Raw genomic sequence first — 22,466 nt, 5'->3', positions numbered from 1 at the left:
TTTTTTTTTACTTTTTTAAAGCATTTTTTTACTACCGATTCGGCGAACTGGTAGCGTTTTTTACTACTGGTTCGGTAGTAATTGTGGACTTAAGATCTTCCATGGAGGACATGAATTGAATTGGTGGCTGGTTCCTAGACTACTCTTGGACAACCATTGCTTGGATAAACATTAATGATGTTACCTAGTTTGGATCATGAAACATATACAAGAAAACAACCAAGCTCAGAAAGCACCAAGGACCCCATGATCCTCTTCCTCTCTGCACACCCCACTCCCTTCTAGCACTGATGATGTAACCTCATTGGGTAATGAAACATCTGCAAGAGAACAGCTAATATCAGAGAGCACCAAGAACCCCCTTGGCCCTCTTCCTCTCTGCACACCCCACTCCCTTCTAGCACTGATGATGTAACCTCATTGGGTAATGAAACATCTGCTAAGATCAGAGAGCACCAAGTAGTTAAACCTTCTGGCATTCCATTTCCTAAAATTCCTTGAAGAACTAAGGGACCCCTTGAGATTGACCCAGTGGGAGGCAGCAGAGTCTGCCTTCTCCTTTGACTTTATTCTGGCTTCTCAGATTTCCGTAGGCGTTGTCCACACATTAACAAGCGCCCAGTTACACAATGACTTATTATTGTAGCTTCAGAAATGGCAGCACTTTGAGTTGACCTTGGCTGATTTTGGAAGAGAGACAGATCCTTCTGCAGAATCATGGCATAACCGTGAATCCCACTGACATATGGGGGTCGCTCTTCCAGTGTTGTGTTGCCCTTTTCTTACAAAACAAAGATCTTGGCAAGAGGCTCTCTCTCTCTCTCTCTCTCTCTCTCTCTCTCTCTCTCTCTCTCTCTCTCTCTCTCTCTCTCTCCATATATATATATATATATATATCTTTCTTTTGCTCCTCTGCCGACGGAGAGAGTAAAACAGTTTAAAGAGATTTGACCTCGGAAGCACGCCATTGTATTTTTTCTTTGATTCTTTCAAGCCTTTCAAATAAGCAGGACTTCGAGAAAATTACCATAAATTCAGATCCCTGGCAAGGAAGAGATAAAGGGAAGATTCTGGGTTTCCCAGGGGGAAAGTGTTTCTAAATGCAAGCATTCAATTACGTTCCAATTCCACTCCACATTTTTCTCAACCCCAGCTTCGCTGATAAGACTTAAAATACAATCGAAAGGTAAAGGGAAAAGGGAAAAAAAGATAAAGGAGAAAGGTATAGGGCAAGAGAAGAAGCAACAGATGGAAACTTAACAAAGAGAGATTCAACCTAGAACTAAGGAGAAATTTCCGGACAGTTAGAACAATTAATTAATGGAACAGCATGCCTCCAGAGCAGAGGTGGGTTTCAGCAGGTTCTGACCAGTTCTGGAGAACCGGTAGCGGAAATTTTGAGTAGTTTGGAGAACCGGTAGTAAAAATTCTGACTGGCCCTGCCCCCATCTATTCTCTGCTTCCCAAGTCCCAGCTGATCGGGAGGAAATGGGGATTTTGCAGTAACCTTCCCCTGGATTGGGGAGGGAATGGAGATTTTACAGTATCCTTCCCCTGCCACACCCACCAAGCCACACCCACAGAACCCGTAGTAAATTTTTTTGAAACCCTCCACTGCTCCAGAAGTTGTGGGTGCTCCTCCATCAGTGGAAGTTTTTGAGCAGAGTTTGGACAAGGAGAATCATTTGTCTGAAATAGTATAGGATTTTCTGCTTTGAGCAGCCGTTTGGACTAAAAGACCTCAAAGGTCCCTCCCAACTTTGTTATCCCTCCTATATTCTGAATCTGGGTTTTCAAAACAATAGAGTAACAGAGTTATTCTTCTAGTTATTCTACAAGTCCTTGAAGGCCTTCTAATCCAACCCTCCACTTAAGCAGGAAACCTGGGATGAAATCTAAAATTTGTTACTACCGATTCTATGGGAGTGGCTTGGGGGGGGGGTAATGTGACTGGCTAGGCGTGGCCAACTTTTTTTTTTTTAACTTTTAAAAGCGTTTTTTCTACAACCTTAAGAGGTTGCAGAAAAAAAATGCTTTTAGAAGCCTCTGACGATCAGGCAACTCAGCTGGGATCGCCAGAGGCTTTTAAAGGCTTTTTTTTTTTTCTACAAACTCTTCGGCCGAAGAGGTTACAGAAAAAATGCTTTTAAAAGCCTCTGATGATCCCAGCTGAGCCGCAGGATCATCAGAGGCTTTTTTTTTTTAACTTTTAAAAGCATTTTTTCGGCCAAAGAGGTTGTAGAAAAAATGCTTTTAAAAGTAAAAAAAACAACCTCTGATGATCACGTGACTCAGCTGGGCATGGGGTGGGGGGGGGCAGGAATTTTTGCTATCGGTTCTCTGAACCACCTGCCACCATCACTACCGGATCGGGTGATCCGGTCTGAACCGGGAGCATTTCACCCCTGCAGGAAACCCTATACCATTTCATACAATCTCTTCATAAAAATCTTCACTATTGGAGCATCCCACAACTACTGGGGACAAGCTGTTTCACTGATTAAACTATCAGGGAATTTCTCCGTAGTTCTACTGCAGGTTGGTTTTCTCCTTGATAAGTTTCCATTCATCACATTCTCATTTCAGGACTTGGGTTACTTAGGATAAAGAGGGAAGAAATAAAACTAAGATTACATGGTAAATTGTATCCCTAGATCCAATCTCCTCTATCGTTCAAAGAGCCACAGGTGACATGGGCTAGGACCCAAATTAGCTTTGTGCCTTTTTTTTTCTATTGCTATTCCATCTCCTCCTCCTCCCCTCCTCCTCCTCCTTCATCTCCTCCTCCTCTCCTCCATCTCCTCCTCTCCTTCATCTCCTCTTCCTCCATCTCCTCCTCTCCTCCATCTCCTCCTCCTCTCCTCTCTTCCTCCATCTCCCCCTCCTCCTCCCCCTCCTCCCCCTTCATCTCCCCCTCCTCTCCTCCATCTCCATCTCCTCTCTCCTGCATCTCCTCCTCCTCTCCTCCTCCTCCTCCATTTCCTCCTCCTCTCTCCTCCATCTCCTCCTCTCTCCCATCCTCCACCTCCTCCACCTCCTCCTCCTCTCCTCCATCTCTTCTCCTCCATCTCCTCTTCCTCCTCTCCTCCATCTCCTCCTCCCCTCCATCTCCTCCTCCTCCCCTCCTCTCTTCCTCCATCTCCTCTCCTCCATCATCTCCATCTCCTCCTCCCTCTCCTCCTCCTCCTCCTCTCTCCCCTTCATCTCCCCCTCCTCCCCCTTCATCTCCTCCTCCTCTCCTCCATCTCCATCTCCTCTCTCCTGCATCTCCTCCTCCTCCTCCATCTCCTCCTCCTCTCTCCTCCACCTCCTCCACCTGCCTTTCAACACACATTGCAATCAAAGTGACTATTCCCAAAAGATGCCGAGAACGATTTTCATTCTTCCCGTAGGTGCTCATTTGAACTGGTTTGCCTCGGACGGTTAGAGATTCAGTAATTGAAAAGCTACAGAAACACGCACCCCTAGCGTGTGCTTCATTAGACAGCTGCGATTGCTTTTCGCAGGACAGCGTTGTGACAGGTAGGCAGCTAGCTGTGCAGTCTGGTGGAATACAGACACCTCTCCCCCCCCCAAGAAATGGCTGCCAGCAAGACTACAGATACTTAAGGCCTGCCAGAGTGGGAGGCAGGCAGTGGAAGATGGGGCCATTTGACGCCATTTCTTTCCTTGCCCATGATGGAATTCAGACAATGAAAATCTCTTTTGCTGATTTTCAGGATCTTGGGCTCTCCGGGTTGAGCGAAGGAGCAACTGTCTTTATTTTGATTCTGAAAAGAATTTGGAAATAAGGCAGACTCTGTTTGCTTCCAATTTGGGAGACTTAGTTCACATCGAGTCAGAGAGTCAGAACAAAACAACTTGATATCCGATCGGTCTGTCACCAAAGCAACCCAAGTCTTCCACTGCAAAAGAAGGCTATCCAGTCCATAAAATAGCTTGGGTAGCAGAAATAATTTGATTTTTTTTTTATTTCACACTGAACACACAGCACTCGCCAGTATACCTTCGTAACATTTCCTTAGCTTTTTGGTTAAAAAGCAATAACAACAACAACAACCCTGAATTAATCAGAAATTCTTAGATTACTTTGCCTTCTTTATTGAGTTCTGTTCAGCTTCCCAGGAAAAGCCTGCCTCCGTTCACCCCATTGCTTCTCAAAAGAGACTCATCAATCCATTGCTGTGCCCATAGAATGAAATTGTGATGCCCATAAAATGAAGTTCACTGCAAAATTAGTGGCAGTTTGCAACCTAGAAGACAAACGTCATTCCAATCCCGGAAGCACAGCTAAATTGCTTTGTTTAAGAATCAGAGCTGGATGGCATTTTCCCGCCCTGGTTCATAGTTAGTTGATGAGCTGATAAAAGTTTCAGGAGGAATGAAGGCAAATATATGTTAGAATAGAATAGAATAGAATAGAATAGAATAGAATAGAATAGAATAGAATAGAATAGAATAGAATAGAATAGAATAGAATAGAATAGAATAGAATAGAATAGACTAGACTAGACTAGACTAGACTAGAATAGAATAGAATAGAATAGAATAGAATAGAATAGAATAGAATAGAATAGAATAGAATAGAATAGAATAGGAGAATGGGGAAGGGAAGGGTAGAGTAGAGTAGATAGGTTCTTGTCCTGCCCTCAGGGGCTTTGGAGAATAGCTTGACTCCCTCTTCTTTGTGGCAGCCCCTGAGATATTGGAACACTGCTATCACGTCACCCCAATCCTTCTTTTCATTAAATTAGTTATACCCGATTCCTGCAACCATTCCTCAATATTTTAGCCTTCAGTCTCCTAATTATTTTTGTTGCTCTTCTCTGCACTCTTTCTAGAATTTCAATGTCCTATATAGAGTAGAGTAGGGTAGGGTAGGGTAATATAGAATAGAATAGAATAGAATAGAATAGAATAGAATAGAATAGAATAGAATAGAATAGAATAGAATAGAATAGAATAGAATAGAATAGAATAGAATAGAAGAATGGGGAAGGGAAGGGTAGAGTAGAGTAGAGTAGAGTAGAGTAGAGTAGAGTAGAGTAGAGTAGAGTAGAGTAGAGTAGAGTAGAGTAGATAGGTTCTCCATCATGGCCCTATACCATTTCAAACAAATGGTTGTCCAATTTCTTCTTAAAAACTTCCAGTGTTGGAGCATTCACAATTTCTGCAGGTAAATTGTATCGCTGATTAATTGCAAGCCATTACACTAATTGCAAGCCATTAAACTAATCCTGCGAGTCCCTTGGACTGCAAGGTGATCAAACCGGTCAGTCCTAGAGGAGATCAACCCTGACTGACTGCTCTTTAGAAGGCCAGATCCTGAAGATAAAACTCAAATCCTTTGGCCACCTAATGAGAAGGAAGGACTCCCTGGAGAAGAGCCTAATGCTGGGAACGATTGAGGGCAAAAGAAGAAGGGGACGGCAGAGAACGAGGTGGTTGGATGGAGTCACTGAAGCAGTTGGTGTGAGCTTAAATGGACTCCAGAGGATGGTAGAGGACAGGAAGGCCTGGAGGAACGTTGTCCATGGGGTCGTGATGGGTTGGACACAACTTTGCAACTAACAATAACAACTCTAATTGTTCTAACTGTCAGGAATTTTCTCCTTAGTTCTAGGTTGCTTCTTTCCTTGATTAATTTCCATCCATTGCTTCTTGTCCTGCCCTTAGGTGCTTTGGAGAACACCTTGACTCCCTCCTCTTTGTGGCAACCCCTGAGATATCAGAACACTGCTATCATGTCACCCCTACTCCTTCTTTTCATTAAACAAGACATACCCAATTCCAGCAACTGTTCTTTATATGTTTTAACCCCTTGTTAATGAAGACTGTCAAAATCTTAAAAATGCTTTTGATTATAGCATTGAGAGGAGCATTCAACAGTTCCTATGACAATGCAGCTACCTTGGGTCAGCCTTGTGAGGTAGCCCAAATAGGAAGCAGACCTAGATGAACTAATTCTACTTTATTGTAAGGTTATCGTAAGAGAATCTTACAAGACTGAAAGGATTTTAAAGTCCAAGAAGCTAGGAAAGGTCCCTTCTGAGATTTTTTTCACCTCCATACCTGAATTATTCAGTATGGCAGTCTTTGCTCCTCTCATAGCTAACAGAAACAGAATAAATTATCCATAAAAACGCTGTATTAACTTATGCCCAATCAGGGAAACTGACAACCATATTCAATATTTTATATCTTGTTATCCATTGGGGAAATGTTATTAGAAAGGCAGAATACTACAAAATATAGTTTTAATACTATACCTGTTAATTTATTCACAGAAGCCAATATTTTAAGCACAAAATTGGGTATGTGCACAGAAAGAAAAAAAAAAAAGCTCCTGAGTTTGCATTTTGCTGACCATTATAGAGATGGCTAGTAATTACTATGTACAATAGTGGCCAAAATTGTGGAAACCTTTTGGGGAAAGTGTATTTTTGAGGTTTGATGGCTAATAACACCACTTTTTTGGAGTTTCAAGATAATCCTATTCCACTGCTGGAATGGCCTGGGAATAGCCCAGACCTTAACCCAATTAAAAATCTATGGAGCCGACTGAAGAAACTTGTTAGTCAGAAGCGACCCAGCAATAAAACCCAGTTAATAGAAGCAATCATTTAATCTTGGTTTCACATTATAACAGCTGCAGAATTAAAAGAGTTGGTTCACTCCATGGGAAGACGTTGTAAGGCCGTCATTCATGCTAAAGGTTACCCCACTAAGTATTGACTGACATGGTGATCATTTTTGTATATCACATTTTTTGTATGGTGATCATTTTTGTATATCTTGTTTTTTCTACGTGCTTCACTTTTCTTCTTTATACTGTAACTGCTATTCTAAGAGCAAATCCTTCATAAAAGTTATTGCATTACATTCTTGATTAAATTATTTTTCCATTGATATATAATTTTAGAGAACTACTCCCAAAAAAAGTGGTGTTATGAGCTTGTTTTAGAAAATACACTTTTCCCAAAAGGTTTCCACAATTTTGGCCACTACTGTATGTAAAAGTAAAAAAATTGAGGCTATAATTTTATTCTGTATTTTACTGCACTGAGAAATGATGGAAGTCAGGGCTTTTTTTTTCTTTCCTCCTTTATCCTACATTTCTTTCTCTTTCTTATCCTTTCCCATTTCCCTATTATCTTTACTTTCATTTGTACTTTACACTATGATAATTTCAATAAAATTTACCAAAAGTGTATTGATGTTTGCATCATCACCATCATCTATAAGTGCATCCAATATTCATTCATTCATTCATTTTCTATATTACTTTTTATCGACTCTAGAATTGATTTGGATAGTAACAATCCAGGTATCTCCATTATGTGAGGCAGGGAATAGTCATTGCATGATCAACTACGCAAGAAATTCTGTAGGATCACTTTGAAACAAGCAACTCTTATTTCCAATCCCCCTCTGTTTAATTGTTTAGTGCTATGCACCTGACCGAACGTTGCTTCAGGGATTGAGGTGTTTTATAAAAGGAATAAATAGCAATAGCACTTAAGACTTATATACCGCTTTATCGTGCTTTTACAGCCCTCTCTAAGCAGTTTACAGAGACAGCCTATTGCCCCCAACAATCTGGGTCCCCATTTTACCCACCTCAGGAGGATGGAAGGCTGAGTCAACCTTCAGCCTGATGAGATTCGAACTGCCAAATTGCAGGCAGCTGGCAGTCAGCAGAAGTAGCCTGAAGTACTGCGTTCTAACCACTGCGCCACCACGGCTCTTAAAAATTTAAATGTAACACAAATGTAACCTGAGATTGGGCAACTTAGAACCTTAGGTTTGCTGTGAGCCACAAAGCTTCCCCATCATGGGCAAAATGACATTTCAGACCCTTCTCTATTTTGGAGGTGGGTGGTTTAAGAAGCAAAATAAGAGACTTAAATCTCGCAGAGCCTTAAAATACACACCACATCCCTTTAACAGGCTTTTTTTTTGGTGTGTGGGAAGACATGGGGACAACTAAGGACCAAATTAGTCCACATATTCTGCAGCTTCAGATAGGGCCACAAGAAAATAAGCATACATATACAAATACACACACAAAGAGAGAGAGAGAGAGAGAGAACAGTTGGCTGAAATAGATTGGAGAAGGGAAGAAATAAGGGATTACCATGTTGGTGCAACCAGCAAAACAGGCAGATAAGTATGTGATCCCATCGGTCCCGCAAACTGGAGTGAAGGAATCCATTTGACATTTACAGTTGCTATTGCAGGCAGAATAGGGGGCCAAGCTGGAGATGGTTGACCTAGAAAAGAAAAGAAAAAAAAGGAAGGAAGGGTGAGTGGGTGGGTGGGTGGATAAGGGCGAGGGGTCAATCAACAGGTAGGAAAACCTTTTTAGTTGTAAAGGGCCCAGAGTCATCTGGGAATCAAGAGAAGAAGGAAGGAAGGAAGGAAGGAAGGAAGGAAGGAAGGAAGGAAGGAAGGAAGGAAGGAAGGAAGGAAAGGAGGGAGGGAGGCAGGATAGGAAGGAAGGAAGGAAGGAAGGAAGGAAGGAAGGAAGGAGGTAGGTAAGGAAGGATGGAAGGAAGAGAGAGAGAAAGGAAGGAAGGAAGGAAGAAAAGAAAGAAAGAAGGGAGGGAGGGATGGAGGGAGGGAGGAAGAGAGGATAGGAAGGAAGGAAGGAAGGATGGAAGGGAGAGAGAGAAAGGAAGGAAGAAAGAAAGAAAAGAAAGAAAGAAGGGAGGGAGGGATGTAGGGAGGGAGGGAGGGAGGAAGAGAGGATAGGAAGGAAGGAAGGTAGAGAGAGAGAGAAAGAAAGAAAGAAAAAGAGAGAGAGAGTGAAAGAAAGAAAGAAAGAAAGAAAGAAAGAGAAAGAAAGAAAGAAAGAAAGAAAGAAAAAGAAAGAAAGAAAGAAAGAAAGAAAGAAAGAAAGAAAGAAAGAAAGAAAGAAAGAAAGAAAGAAAGAAAGAAAAAAGAAAGAAAAAAAAGAAAGAAAGAAAAGGCAGGCTAGGGGACATTCACGACACTGCTGGGGTCTGGTTGAGGCCTTAGGAAGCTGAATACCTTCCAGGAGCTGCTGACTTCTCCCTGTGGCCAACATTTCTGGGAAACTCACCAGGACATAAAGCAACTCTCCTTACTCACTGATGTCCCTCAGCAACTGATGGACTAGAACTGTGAAGTTCTGGAAAGTCTGAGGGTGACTTTGTGCCTGTCACTATCTGTCAATCCAGGCTATCCCACAGGATAGGGGTGTCCTAATGCTGGTTACAGCCCTTACATGTTGCAAAGAACAGACAAGCCATGAATCCATCGAGTTGTTAAAGAACAACTTGAACTGGCTCCGAGTTTGAAACAAACTACCTTTAACAAACCATCTTTTCATGACTATTCCTATTCCCGTTTTCCCTCTGCCTGTTTGCAGATGCCTTCACAGCTTTCTCTGCCGGATCTAATGATGCCTGCTAAATCCCGCAATTATCCACCAAAGGTTAGTCATCTATCAAGGAATGTGAGCCCTGTGAAGGGGGTTGGACTTTGTGATCTCTTAAGTCCCTTCCAACCATTCTGCGGTCTTCTCTAAGGGTGGGGTGCAAAAAAAGAAATCGCCATGAACGGGGGGGGGGGGGGGAACCTTTCTCTCTCTTACTTACTTGTTTCCATAGGGAACAGTAATGCCAGCCACAGGTCCCGTATCGCAGCCCAGGAAAAGGAAAGAAACGTAGCAAGCCGTGGACACCAGGCTGACCAACATGGCCATCTGAATGGCACCCAGGGCAGAAAGGCTCAGCTTCTTCACCAAGAGTCCTCCTAGGAAGATGCCCAAACATGCACAGGGAATAGCCGTCATGCCTGTAAAAGGAACGGAAAGGGTTGGATTTTGAGTTTTTAGCCTGATCCCAGCTCGAGACACTTTTCTGGTTCTTAGTGTCAAAGATGGAAACTTTGGCAGCTACATGCCTCTTCGTTTCAGCTTGTCATTAGAGTAAGAGGCGGTTGTTTTCGAATGGGTTAGATGGAGAAGAGAAACTTCCACGATTCTGCTGAAGATTCCGCGGAAACCTGGAATCTGTTCAAGGACATCACAACAGGTGTGGAGTTGAAGCAGACGGTTCCCATAACTATGAGAACATTTTTTACACGGGCTACATGAGAGGTTGGGGGTTAGAGTGCAGTACTGTGGTGGCACAGTGGTTAGAGTGTAGTACTGCAGGCTACTTCTGCTGACTGCCGGATGCCTGCAATTTGGCAGTTCGAATCTCAACAGGCTCAAGGTTGACTCAGCCTTCCATCCTTCTGAGGTGGGTAAAATGAGGACCCAGGTTGTTGGGGGCAAGAGGCTGACTCTGTAAACCGCTTAGAGAGGGCTGTAAAGCACTATGAAGCGGTATATAAGTCTAAGCACTAATGGCTTGGGAAAGTGTTGTTTTATTCTATGGACTAAGGTTTGGGAACTTCAGAGTTAGTTTTGCTTCGACATTACTAATGTAGTGTATTCAATAAACAGTAAGGAATTTTGGAAACAGAATGATCCTGGACTTTAATTTGGATTCTCAAGATGGATGTTGACCCTTAGGCTCTATCTTTGACAGGGGGCAGGGTGGGGGAGGGAAAGGGTTGAGCTCTTCTGGCTAATAACTCACCTAACAACTGGTTGGCTGACGACGTTGTGAGATTGAACTGCTGTTCTAGGTACTTGCCAAGAAAGGCTGCAAAACCTGCCACCACCGCGATTTCCATGCAAGCCGCGAGAATAATGCAGGTGAACACCGGATTGGACAGCAGGTGCTTAGTTACCTTTGGGATCACTGGAAGGAGGAAGAGAGAAGAACGGAGGGATGATTTCACAATGAGGTTTATCTCTACCATGCCCTGTTTTAATTTCTTTGACGGTGCATCTTTGGGGTTTTCTCCAGATCATCTATCAACACAACCCATGTGGACAGGGAGAAAATTCCATGGGATGATTCTAGCTGTGGTGAGAAGAATTGGATACACCACAGCTGGTCCAGCTAGAAGGATCTACCAGATGAAACTCTGACGACATGAGTTTAAGCCAGAGGTCTTCAAACTTGGCAGCTTTAAGACTTGTGGACTTCAACAAGCCAGCTATGCTGGCTGGAGAATTCTGCGAGTTGAAGTCCACAAGTCTTAAAGCTGCCAAGTTTGAAGACCTCTGGTTTAAGCCATGGGTATCTCTCGTCTATTTCCAACCTACTGAAGGTCATCAGGGGTGAAATCCATGGTGGAAACAGAACCAAAAGCAAGAAAATTCAGTGAAGCAAGTTTCCACTGAACATTATAATTTAAAACAAGCACTTACAAGCTAGAATTTTTCATTCCTAAACTGGATCAGAAGGTTTAGTGAAAGAATACGACCCCACTTGCCAATCGCAACTAAAACAACAGCCCAATCAAGGAGTCCATTCCCACCAACACTGAGAGAGCAAGCCAATAATATATAAAATGATTAAAAAAAAAACCCTGTTTCCTTACTAGCACAGATGATGTTACCTGGCTTGGATAATGAAACATCTACAAGAAAACAACCAAATTCAGAGAGCACCCAGGATTCCACAATTAAAACCGCCAAATGGCAGCTTGGATGTGGCATCTCCATCCATATTCTCCTAAATTTACTACTGGAGCATTTATTGATTTCCATATATTGGTTATTGGTTGAAATATTCCTCTTTTGTTGTTGTTAGTTGTTGGAATATTTCTACCAGTAGTGGGGAGGTCCTCTTACCTTCGCTACCGGTTCGGAACTATGCATGCGCAGAGCAGGGGCGGGTTCTAAATTTTTTTATTAACGGTTCTGTGGGCGTGGCTTATTTTGTGGGAGTGGCTTGGTGGGGGGTAATGTGACTGGGTGGGCGTGGCCAACTTTTTTTTTTTTTACTTTTTAAAGCATTTTTTCTACAACCTTAAGAGGTTGCAGAAAAAAATGCTTTTAAAAGCCTCTGACGATCAGGAAACTCAGCTGGGATCGTCAGAGACTTTTAAAAGCATTTTTTCTACACAATCTCTTTAGTCGAAGAGGTTGTAGAAAAAAAAATGGCGATCTCAGCTGAGTTGCCTGAACGTCAGAGGCTTTTAAAGGCATTTTTTTCTGCAAACCTTTTCTGCAAGGTTGTAGAAAAAATGCTTTTAAAGGTTAAAAAAAAAAGCCTCTGATGAGGTGGGTGGGGTAAGCAAGTGGTGACCGGGCCGGGGACCAGTTCGGGGGTGTGGCCAGCCAATGTTATTACTGGTTCTCCGAACTACTATAAATTTTACTACCGGTTCTTGCGAACCGGTGCGAACCAGGAGCAACCCACCACTGGCGCAGAGCATCCGTGATGATGTCCGGGCAGGTGGGCGGAGCCTCCCGCCTCCATCACTACCCATTTGCCCAATCCGGGGTGAACCGGTAGAAATGGTAGAAACCCACCACTGATTTCTACCCCAATTCCTTTTTAAAAGATATTCATAGCAGTTGAAGGACAGTTCAAGAGAGTATAAAAACAATCCATCTTTAAAATAACTAACCAATTTAGATCAATTTAACAACAGCAGGAAGGGGGAAAAAATCAACACAAAGATTTTTTTTTTTTTTTTGCTATTTCTCATTGAAGAGTATAAAAGAGAATTTTCCTTTGAAATTCGAAGGACATTTAAGAAGTAAGACAACTTCTGGAGATGTTCTCAAGGACGGAGCGTGATGTCTTTACACTCCTCAGGGGTTTTTTTTGTTAAAAGTTTTAAATAAGAAATGAAAACTAATGCCAACTAATATAAAGTAAAAGAAAAAGAAAAAAAGAGATCGGAGCAAAAAAAAAAAAAACTCGAAAAGAAAGAAAAAAGGTATAAAAAAGTGACTTCTGATCTCCACAGCACTTATAAATATAAATATATTTAACCTCTTTCTCTCTAAAGTTACTCCATAGTCGTCTTTTTTTTTTCTGTAATCTATCCTATTTAATCATCAAAACAGTCATTTTTTTTTTCATTTTTACATAAATGGCCACAGGAGCTTTTTAATCACCAATAAATTAGTCTCCCCCACCCCCAATCAAAGAAGTAAATTCATCCATTTCAACAAAATCTGTACTTCACCAGTCCTCCATAGTGGATAGTGTTGAATCCAGGGGTGAGCTGCTGGGGGTTCGTAGGGGTTCGGGAGAACCTCTAGCTAAGATTCTGTGCAGTTTGGAGAACCCTCGAATCTCACGCCTGGCTGGCCCTGCCCACCCAGCCCCTCCCATCCCAGAAGTCCCCACGTGGCCTGTTTTGGATGCAGGTAAGTGCAGGGCATGCATGGAGTCTTGGGAAGGATGAAAAACGGGCCTACCAGAAGTTCAGGAAGGGCCTCCAGAGGGCCTCCGTAGCCTGGGGAGGCCATTTTTGCCCTCCCGGAGACTCAAGGAAAGCCTCAGGAGTCTGGGGAGGGCAAAAACACCCACCTCCCCCGCTGGGGTGCAGGAGGCCGACTAGGCCACGTCGACTCTGGCCATGCCCACCCAGCAACTGGGCAGAGAACCCCTTGCTAAAATTTTTGAAGCCCACCCCTGGTTGAATCTTTCCATTTCTGTGCATATAATCATTTTAGGCGCTCCTCAGTTTTGAGATGGCTACATTCCTGACAGCCACAAACCACAGTTTACAAAGCTCAGTGGCCGAGTTGCCTGATTTAATGCTGGGCACAGAAATTCACGTGCTTTTTTTCCCCCTTGCTAGTTCTTATTTCTTAAAGAAAGGGGAATTTTTTTTTTGGAAATGCCTTTCAAAGGAGAAGAGAATATTGAGGAAATCCTCCTGGGCAGAAGACAATGTCCTTCCACTTGTCAATTATAAGGTGGACAGAAAGAGGTAGCAGTGTGCTTGTGTGTGTATGTGTGTTTGTGCGTGTATCCTCTCCTTCATGGCAAAGTCCTCTTTTCATCCATCCACCCAAAGACAGTCTTTGCTATCCATCTTTCTATCCCTGGAGCCTTTTTAAAAAAAATATTGGTGCTTCCACCACCTTTGGAAAACAAGTTCCACCTTTGGGAAAAAAAAATTATCAAAGTGTCTCCTTCTCTTAAAGAAATATATATATATATTTTCTGCCCACAATTTTTAAGTCCCAGCTCTAGAAAAACAACATCTCTCTCTACTTCTTGTACATTAGTTGTCAACTCGCAAAGCATCCCTGGCCTGCTCTCAAGTTGCCATAGGCAAGGGGGATGGGAAAATGGCGAAGCAGCACGGCAGCCAAAAACAAAAGCACATTCCAGACATATCTTTCTCAAGGCTGTCTCCCAGGGTTACCCACAGCGAGCGAAGGGGAGTGATCTCTACAACCCGCGAAATTGCTCCGTTGGTGAATGTGACTGATGACACACCCTGAGGGGAGGGGGGGGGGAAACAGGGTCACGTTTGGGTTGTAAATTACATGGGGTCAGAATTGGCTTCACTTAGGAACGTGCCAACATGAAGCTCCTAATAAATAACTGGATTTCTTTTGAAGCTTGGCTCGAGGCTCATGATTTAAATAGGGCATCAGTCGGAACCCTGACAGCAGTTTTGTTTGTTGGATTTATCCTTTGTTGGATTTGAACCATATTCACTGAAAGCTACAAGAGCTATCTATGATCTGTGTTCTATATCCCACTGCCAATCTAATTTATCTGGACTATTAAGAGGTACGCAGGCCCATCTAGTGATCGCTGAATGCATTGCATGGATATTTAAGTTTGATTTTGATTACTGGGTCCATAGCACAAAACTGGGAATGCCGCAACGGTCATAAGTGTGAAAAGCAACCAGAAGTCACTTTTTTCATGCCATAGTCATTTCAAACAGTCACTAAACGAACGGTTGTAAATCAAGGACTCCCTGTAGTTCATAACACCTGTGGCTCAGATGAAAAAAATCATCTCTGTGACTGGTTCTAAAAAGAGGTTCATCTGACTCCAGATAAACCATGATTTTGTCACAGTGACCTTTAAAGTGGCGTGGTAATGCACACCCATCGCTGGACGAGAGCAACAGACTGTTTGATCCTAGAAACAAATGTTCTGCTTGCAGGGGGATCAAAGGTTGCCATGAGAACGAATGGAAAACCTGCTTGCTGGGTCAAGCCAAGGTCATCCAAGAAGGTGAACCAGATCAAGTGTTAATTCAGTTGTTCTTTTAGTGTTCGGGATTAACTCGGGATTAGCCATACCCTTACTTGGATTCGATGAGAGCTAAATAGCTTGAAAGAGATCTATACTAGTCTCCCTTTATTTCTTTATCAGCGAAATATAAATTTGGTATAAAATGGTGTGTTGTGACTGCGACTGCTTGAGGGCTCCTGGATTGGAGCTGAAAGGGATGCAGTATGCTCCCTCCCACATGTTGGGGTAGACCAGGTGCCTCGATAGAAAAATATGCATACATACATACATACACTTATTTCAATCAAACCGTTGGTAGAATCACTATTTGATTTTAGGAGAAACCCTCCTACACTACCACCTCTTACAATCCTCCTTTGACCCACTGTTGACTCACCGATAGTCCCAGTGTTGCAGAATATACAGCCTCATGCTACATAACTAAGCTCCATTTCATGCTGAATAAACTAAATTATTTATGTATCTTAAATAGAAAACTATCTTAAGATAGATTTTTACCCCAAAAATTTCTTATTAAAATAAATTTGATAAAAATCAAAAAAATCTGATTTAAATAAAAAAAATCCAATTTAAATAAAAAAAATTGATTTTTTTTGATTTTTTTAAAAAAATCATTGATTTTTATCCACCCTGGTGCCAACTCAGGAAGCGCCAACTGCCCAAGGAGCTGCTGATTCAGTTCTACAGAGGAACTATTGAGTCTGTCATCTGTACCTCCATAACTGTCTGGTTTGGCTCTGCAACCCAACAAGACAGACACAGACTTCAGAGGATAACTAGAACTGCAGAAAAAACAATGGCTCCCAACCTGCCTTCCATGGAGGACCTGTATACTGCACGAGTCAAAAAGAGGACTGGGAAAATATCTACAGACCCTTCGCACCCTGGACATAAACTGTTTCAACTTTTAGCCTCAAAATGACGCTATAAGGCACTGCACACCAGAACAACTAGACACAAGGACAGTTTTTCCCCGAATGCCATCACTCTGCTAAACAACTAATTCCCAAAACACTGTCAAACTATTTACTAAGAACTGTATTACTATTATTCTTCTCATCCTTCCTATTACCTATCTCTTCCCACTAATGGCTATATCCATGTTGCTTGTATCTTTACAACCTATATTGTTTTTATTGTTTCCTAGTATGATTAGTAACCTATGACTATCACTAAGTGTTGTATCATGATTCTTGATGAATGTATCTTGTCTTTTTATGTACACTGAGAGCCTTTGCACCAAAGACAAATTCCTTGTGTGTCCAATCACACTTGGCCAATAAAGAATTCTATTCTATAAAGAATTCTATTCTATTCTATTGAGGGAAAGAAGTTAAGATGTGCAAGGCAATCTGAGATCTTCATCAGGTAATGAATCTAGCTAGTCCAGGGGTCAGCAACCTGTGTCCCTGGAGCTGCATGTGGCTCTTTCGTCCCTCTGTTGTGGCTCCCTGACACTGGTCGGTGCCACAATTTTGAGAGGACCTTCCGGTTGGTGTGGCGCACCAGGAGAAGCACCAGGAGGAGACTCTATGGCAAGGGGCGGGTTTTCCGATCAGCTCCACAATTGATAGGGCTTTCAGTTAGGACAGATAGAGGAAAAAGGATGCCATGCTAGGAGGAGACTCTATGCTGGGGAAACTGGACTTCCGGTCAGCTGCAGAATTGAATGGGGGGCTTCCAGTTAGGACCTTTGTGGCTCCCGGTGTTTTCTTTTCTGTGGGAAATGGGTCCAAATGGCTCTTTGAGTGTTTAAAGTTGCCGACCCCTGAGCTAGCCATTAACCTGTTGGCTCCCACAGAAGCCACCTGGGCTATGAAGGAAGTGCTTCACCTCTCAGCTGCTGGAAGCAAGATGGATCATCGTTGGCTTCCATGGAGTGCGGTGGGAGAATCCCATTGCTTGGCTTTGGCCTTTCATAGTCCCCTTCTGGCAACATGGCTTCCTCTACCTCGGCTATGTGCTCCGGCTGGTGGGTCAGGGACTGTGGGAATCCAAACATCGGGAGAGACGAGAAGAAAAGTAAGGCACCGCAAAGCAAGAAGCCAGCCCACCATGCGCCAATCCACCGAGGGTCATCAGGGGTGATGTCCAGCTTGCCTGCAAAAAACAAAGAGATGAGAGTCGTTTACTTGGGTAGACAAGGACATCAATCAGTGTCAGAGTTTCTTGCATAAATCAAATCCAGAAGCACACACAGGTAAGCTGATTCAGCTGGATTCATTACCTTCTTTACATTCATAATAACAGATGAAGTAAGTTTTACAATACCAATATAGATTCTTCTTCGTGGTAGAAGTTACAGGCAGAATACAAGGCAGGAGAGAACAGTTAGTTTCATTTCAGCAGAGCAGATCAGCAGACAAGTTCACACTCACTGGTTTCAGTTTCGATTTCTCTGCACAGATTCAGTTGCATAAGCCACGCCCAGACTTAAGTTTCTGTTTCTAAATAAGCCTCATTGGCTGACCTTGTTACCATGTCTCCATTCAAACCCCATTGGCTGATCTATTCCAGTCCATGAATATTCATACTCTGACAAGCAGCACATAGGAGAGCACTAGTTGGCGAAGAAGAGATTGGACAACCGTTTGTCTGAAATAGTACAGGGTTTGCTGCTTGAGCAGGGGATTGGACTAGAAGAGCTCCAAGAGCCCTTCCAATTCTGTCATTCTGTTATTTCTTCCACCGTAGGCAAGTTTTCTTTTACACCAGTGCACAAGAGAAGGGGAAATGATAAAACATGTGCTGGGCGACAGCACGGACATGATTTTTTTTTTAAAAAAAATGCTGCAATTTACGCTACCATGTTTAAAAATAATGAGGCTATTTTAAGAGCCGTATTTCAGGCATTTTGAAAACAACAACCACTGAGAATCCATAGAAAAAGAGTAAAGTATGATATTTAGCCGGCGGGTGGCTTGGGTTTTCTTCACTGGAGTGCTTCCAGCAACAAATTTATTTTTGCAATTGCTTTTGGAATTTGCAGAGGCTCTTAGCTGACACGTCAATGAAGACTCCATCATCCAGGCCAAAGGTTGAATCACAGCAACTGGACCAAACTTAGCTGACTGTACCTTCCTCTTATAGTTCTTTCAAATTTCCCCATACCGTTGTCTATCTTTCTCTTGTAGGAAGTTAGCACCCACCCCTTTCCTGAAAGAGTGAAATATTTTAGGAAATATGAAAAAGGCAGAATATTATATTTCCCTGGATGAGAAATGGAGAAGCATATTTTACAGACAAAGCAGCTCCCACCTTCCTGCCCCCCCACCCTTTGTCAATGGGCCATTAAGGCCTGGGCCAGTCTATTCTACATAACAAAGATCTGCCTCCTTCAGGCAGAGCCATAGTAGGAATTGCCAAAGATCCAACAAAGATAGGATTAGCCCTCTACACAATAGCAGCAGAAACTCACCACATCTAACCTGGGAAGCAAAGCCCCCACCCCCTGGGAGTCTGACAACCAATCAGGATACTCTTTCAGGCCCCCAAGAAATGCAGAGCCAGAGAGAGCATAAAAACCCAAGGATTTACTGTATCTGCCCCCTTTTCTGTTCAGGAACTCAAGCCATGTGATCCTGTCCACCATTAAACCATCTTTCCAAGCAGTCTCCATGTCTCCAGTGTCTTTTTCCCCACTTGGAGCAGAACCTAGAGGGATGTTTCTTCCAACACTCTCTTTCTACACACCTAGGTGGGAAAGATGGAAGGGGGAATGGGACACCTCACCCCAGCCAAACTCACCATGGCCAACTTGCCTTGGGACAATTTAATAGTTCTATTTAATTATTTAAAATAAATAAAAATTATTTTAATTTTTGCCATTCACATTTCATTCTGTCCCTCCTTTTGCATCCTCTCTTGAATGATTCTGTTCCATTTCTTCAATATTAGTGTAACTCTTGTCCCACAGCAAGTTGTCTTGTGGCTGGATGGCCCTGGTGAGTTGGCCATGGCCAATTGTCACAGACCAGATGGAAGGGCTGCCCATGTCTTCTACTGATGGGACTGCAAAATGGAAAGCTAGGAGAAACCTAAGTAAGGGGAGGGAAGCAATTTTTGGGGGGAGGGGAACCATCTAGAACAGAGGTGGGTTTCAGCAGGTTCTGACCAGTTCTGGAGAACTGGTAGCAGAAATTTTGAGCAGTTCAGAGAACCAGTACTAAAAATTCTGACTGGCCTCGCCCCCATCTATTCTCTGCCTCCTGAGTCCCAGCTGATCAGGCAGAAATTCAGATTTTGCAGTAACCTTCCCCTGGATTGGGGTGGGAATGGACATTTTACAGTATTCTTCCCCTGCCACACCCACCAAGCCATGCCACGCCCACCAAGCCACACCTACAGAACCGGTAGTAAAAATTTTTGAAACCCACAACTGATCTAGAATAAAATTCATCAGAAAGAGAGAGAAAGTAGAAAAATAGTAGGCCAGAGTTTGTGCTCCATGACCTTAAGCCCTCTAGATTAGCAATACATAATCTAAACCTTCAAGGATATCCCATGGAGTGGTCTTGACAAAACTTCATAGGTTGGATTAGGACAGAAAACTAGGTTTCATTTTGTTTGTCTTTCTGGTTAATTAAAACAAAATGTAGATAAAATGATTTACCCTTTAAAGGTAAAGGTTCCCCTCGCACATATGTGCTAGTCGTTCCCAACTCTAGGGGGAGGTGCTCATCTCTGTTTCAAAGCTGAAGAGCCAGCGCTGTCCAAAGACATCTCTGTGGTCATGTGGCCGGCATGACTAAATGCCAAGGGTGCATGGAACGCTGTTACCTTCCCACCAAAGGTGGTCCCTATTTTTCTACTTGCATTTTTTACGTGCTTTCGAACTGCTAGGTTGGCAGAAGCTGGGACAAGTAACGGGAGCTCACCCCTTTACACGGCACTAGGGATTCGAACCGCTGAACTGCCGACCTTTCAATCAACAAGCTCAGCATCTTAGCCACTGAGCCACGTTAGAACAGCTGCAGAACTCAAAGACTTGGTTCACTCCATGAGAAGACGTTGTAAGGCCGTAATTCATGCTAAAGGTTACTCAGCTAAATATTAACTGACATGGTGATAATTTTTGTATATCTCGTTTTTTCTACGTGTTTCACTTTTCTTCTTTATACTGTAACTGCTATTCTAAGAGCAAATCCTTCATAAAAGTTATTGCATTGCATTCTTGATTCAATTATCTTTCCATTGATATATACAGTTAGGATACTACTCCAAAAAAAAAAAAAGTGGTGTTATTAGCTAGTTTTAGAAAATACACTTTTCCCAAAAGGTTTCCACAATTTTGGCCACTACTGTAATTGTCTTCCAAAAAGTGTGGTCTTTTAAGTAAGTAGCTGGCTTTGCACAACACACTAAATCATGTTGTGGCCTCAGGTGATGAGCTGAATCACAACATGTTAAGATAATGGTAGGTTTCTACTGAAGCAGAATCCCAAAACACCTACCTTATTTCTGCTAGCCCAGTGAATTTTGCAAATCTGGCTAAGATACTGCTGGAAACAGTCATGCTCTTATTGGCATTATAATGCTAATTATTTATGTTTATTACTTTTAAAATACCATAGAAAAAGAAAAAAAAACAAAGGGAACAAAACACAAAGAAGCATATGTTATCTTTGCAAAGCAAAGCAAAAACATTACAGGTGCTTAAAATTAAATGAAACTGAAATGAAATTAACAAAAATGTAAATGAGCCAATATAAAAGGATACTTAGTTATAATTATTTAGTTATATTATTACTATTATTCTCAGCACATGTGTTATTATATTACCGTGTTTCCCCGAAAATAAGACCCTGCCTTATATTTTTTTGAACCCTGTAATAAGCGCTTGGCCTTATTGCCATGCGCTCAAAAGCCCGATTGGGCTTATTATCAGGGGATGTCTTATTTTGGGGGAACAGGGTATTATTACTGTCAATAGTTCATGTGTTAATATTTATTACTATTTTTTATCTGGTCTTTTTTTTCTTCTTCTTGTAAATGGTACATCCTAACATTACACTGTATTCAAAAATGTTTATGAATAAAATTATTTATTTTTTTTTAAAAAAGGAAACAAATTAAATGAAACTGAAAATAAAAATAAAATATAAAGTTGATGTAGAGCATATCTCTGATTGCCAAACATAACTTTACAATGGGCATGTTCCATGATATGTCTCTCCCTCCCTCCCTCTCTTCCTCCCTCTCTTTCTCCCTCCCTCCTTCCCTCCCTCCCTCTATGTCAGTGTTTCTCAACCTTGGAAGCTTGAAGATGGGTGGACTTCAACTCCCAGAATCCCCCAGCCAGCCAGAATCCCTGCTGGCTGGGGGATCCCCCAGCTGGCTCCCCCAGCTGGCTAAGGGATTCTGGGAGTTGAAGTCCACCCATCTTCAAGCTTCCAAGGTTGAGAAACACTGCTCTATGTGATCAGGCATAGGTAGCTTCACATGTTAGGTCTCCTATATAATATCAGTAGTATTCCAACAGAAGGAAAATGGTCATATAGTGCCTTCTAGCGGTCACATAGAGAAAATGTTGCAAAATTATTTTACAAAACCAAAAACACAAATCCACATTGGATGTAGGTTTTAGGACTAAGCCTAGACAAACAGCTACAGCTCTTGAGTCTGACTTCAAATGAATATGAAGAGAAAATGTGCCATCTTCTACAGCAACTATACCCACCTTCTGTCTATTTTTTTTCAAGTGTGTGTGCTTGGACATTTATTATTATCAATTTTTTTTTTTTTTTTTACAATTCTTGATGCTGTGAAATTGCATTTAAAAACGGTACCTGGGAAATGTTGCCTGCTATCAACTGGTGTGCTTTTGATAAACCCAGCCTAATAAATTTCAGCATTTAATAACTGGATGGGGTTATGTGGTCTGTTGCTCACTCCAGCCAGAAATATTGATTTCCTTTCTGGCCGCAGGGCAAAGAAACTGGGAATCCTGACAAGCACTCTTAATAAGGAAGATTCTTTTCAAAAATCGACATTTTGGATGTAAAAGAGTTTCACCATGGACCCTGATAAGAATACATTTGGATGACATGATCTTGATGCTTTTGGGGGCAAGTCAAATACTAACATCTTGCCCAGGGGTGGGGTGCTGGGGGTTCGTGAGAATCTCTAGCTAAGATTCTGTGCAGTTTGAAGAACCCCCAAATCCTACTCCTGGCTGGCCCCACCCTCACCCACTCCACCCCTCCCAGGAGTCCCCAATCAACCTGTTTTGGATGCAGGTAAGTGCAGGGCGCGCACGGAGGCTCCGGGAGGATGAAAAACAGACCTACCGGAAGTTCGGGAAGGTCGGAAACAGATCCATTTACGGCCTCCAGAGGGCCTCTGGAGCCTAGG

The 22,466-nt window shown here is 42.5% G+C and overlaps 1 protein-coding gene across 1 annotated transcript in view; it reads right to left on the bottom strand.

Moving 5' to 3' along the window:
• The window catches only part of SLCO3A1 (solute carrier organic anion transporter family member 3A1), a 152,604-nt gene that overhangs the window by 11,571 nt on the left and 118,567 nt on the right, over positions 1-22,466 (bottom strand). The window contains exons 4-7 of the mRNA XM_070953592.1: positions 16,947-17,213; positions 10,614-10,778; positions 9,624-9,822; positions 8,138-8,273 (exon numbers count right to left, since the gene is read on the bottom strand). Of these exons, the coding sequence (XP_070809693.1) occupies positions 8,138-8,273; positions 9,624-9,822; positions 10,614-10,778; positions 16,947-17,213 (767 nt within the window). The remainder of the gene's footprint in view (positions 1-8,137; positions 8,274-9,623; positions 9,823-10,613; positions 10,779-16,946; positions 17,214-22,466) is intronic.

This window comes from Pituophis catenifer, unplaced genomic scaffold (genome assembly GCF_029215685.1).
Source record: "Pituophis catenifer annectens isolate HBS135680 unplaced genomic scaffold, rPitCat1.0.hap2 SCAF_14, whole genome shotgun sequence".
Taxonomy (NCBI): Eukaryota; Metazoa; Chordata; class Lepidosauria; order Squamata; family Colubridae; genus Pituophis; species Pituophis catenifer.
This window is presented reverse-complemented; position numbering and strand designations above follow the sequence as displayed.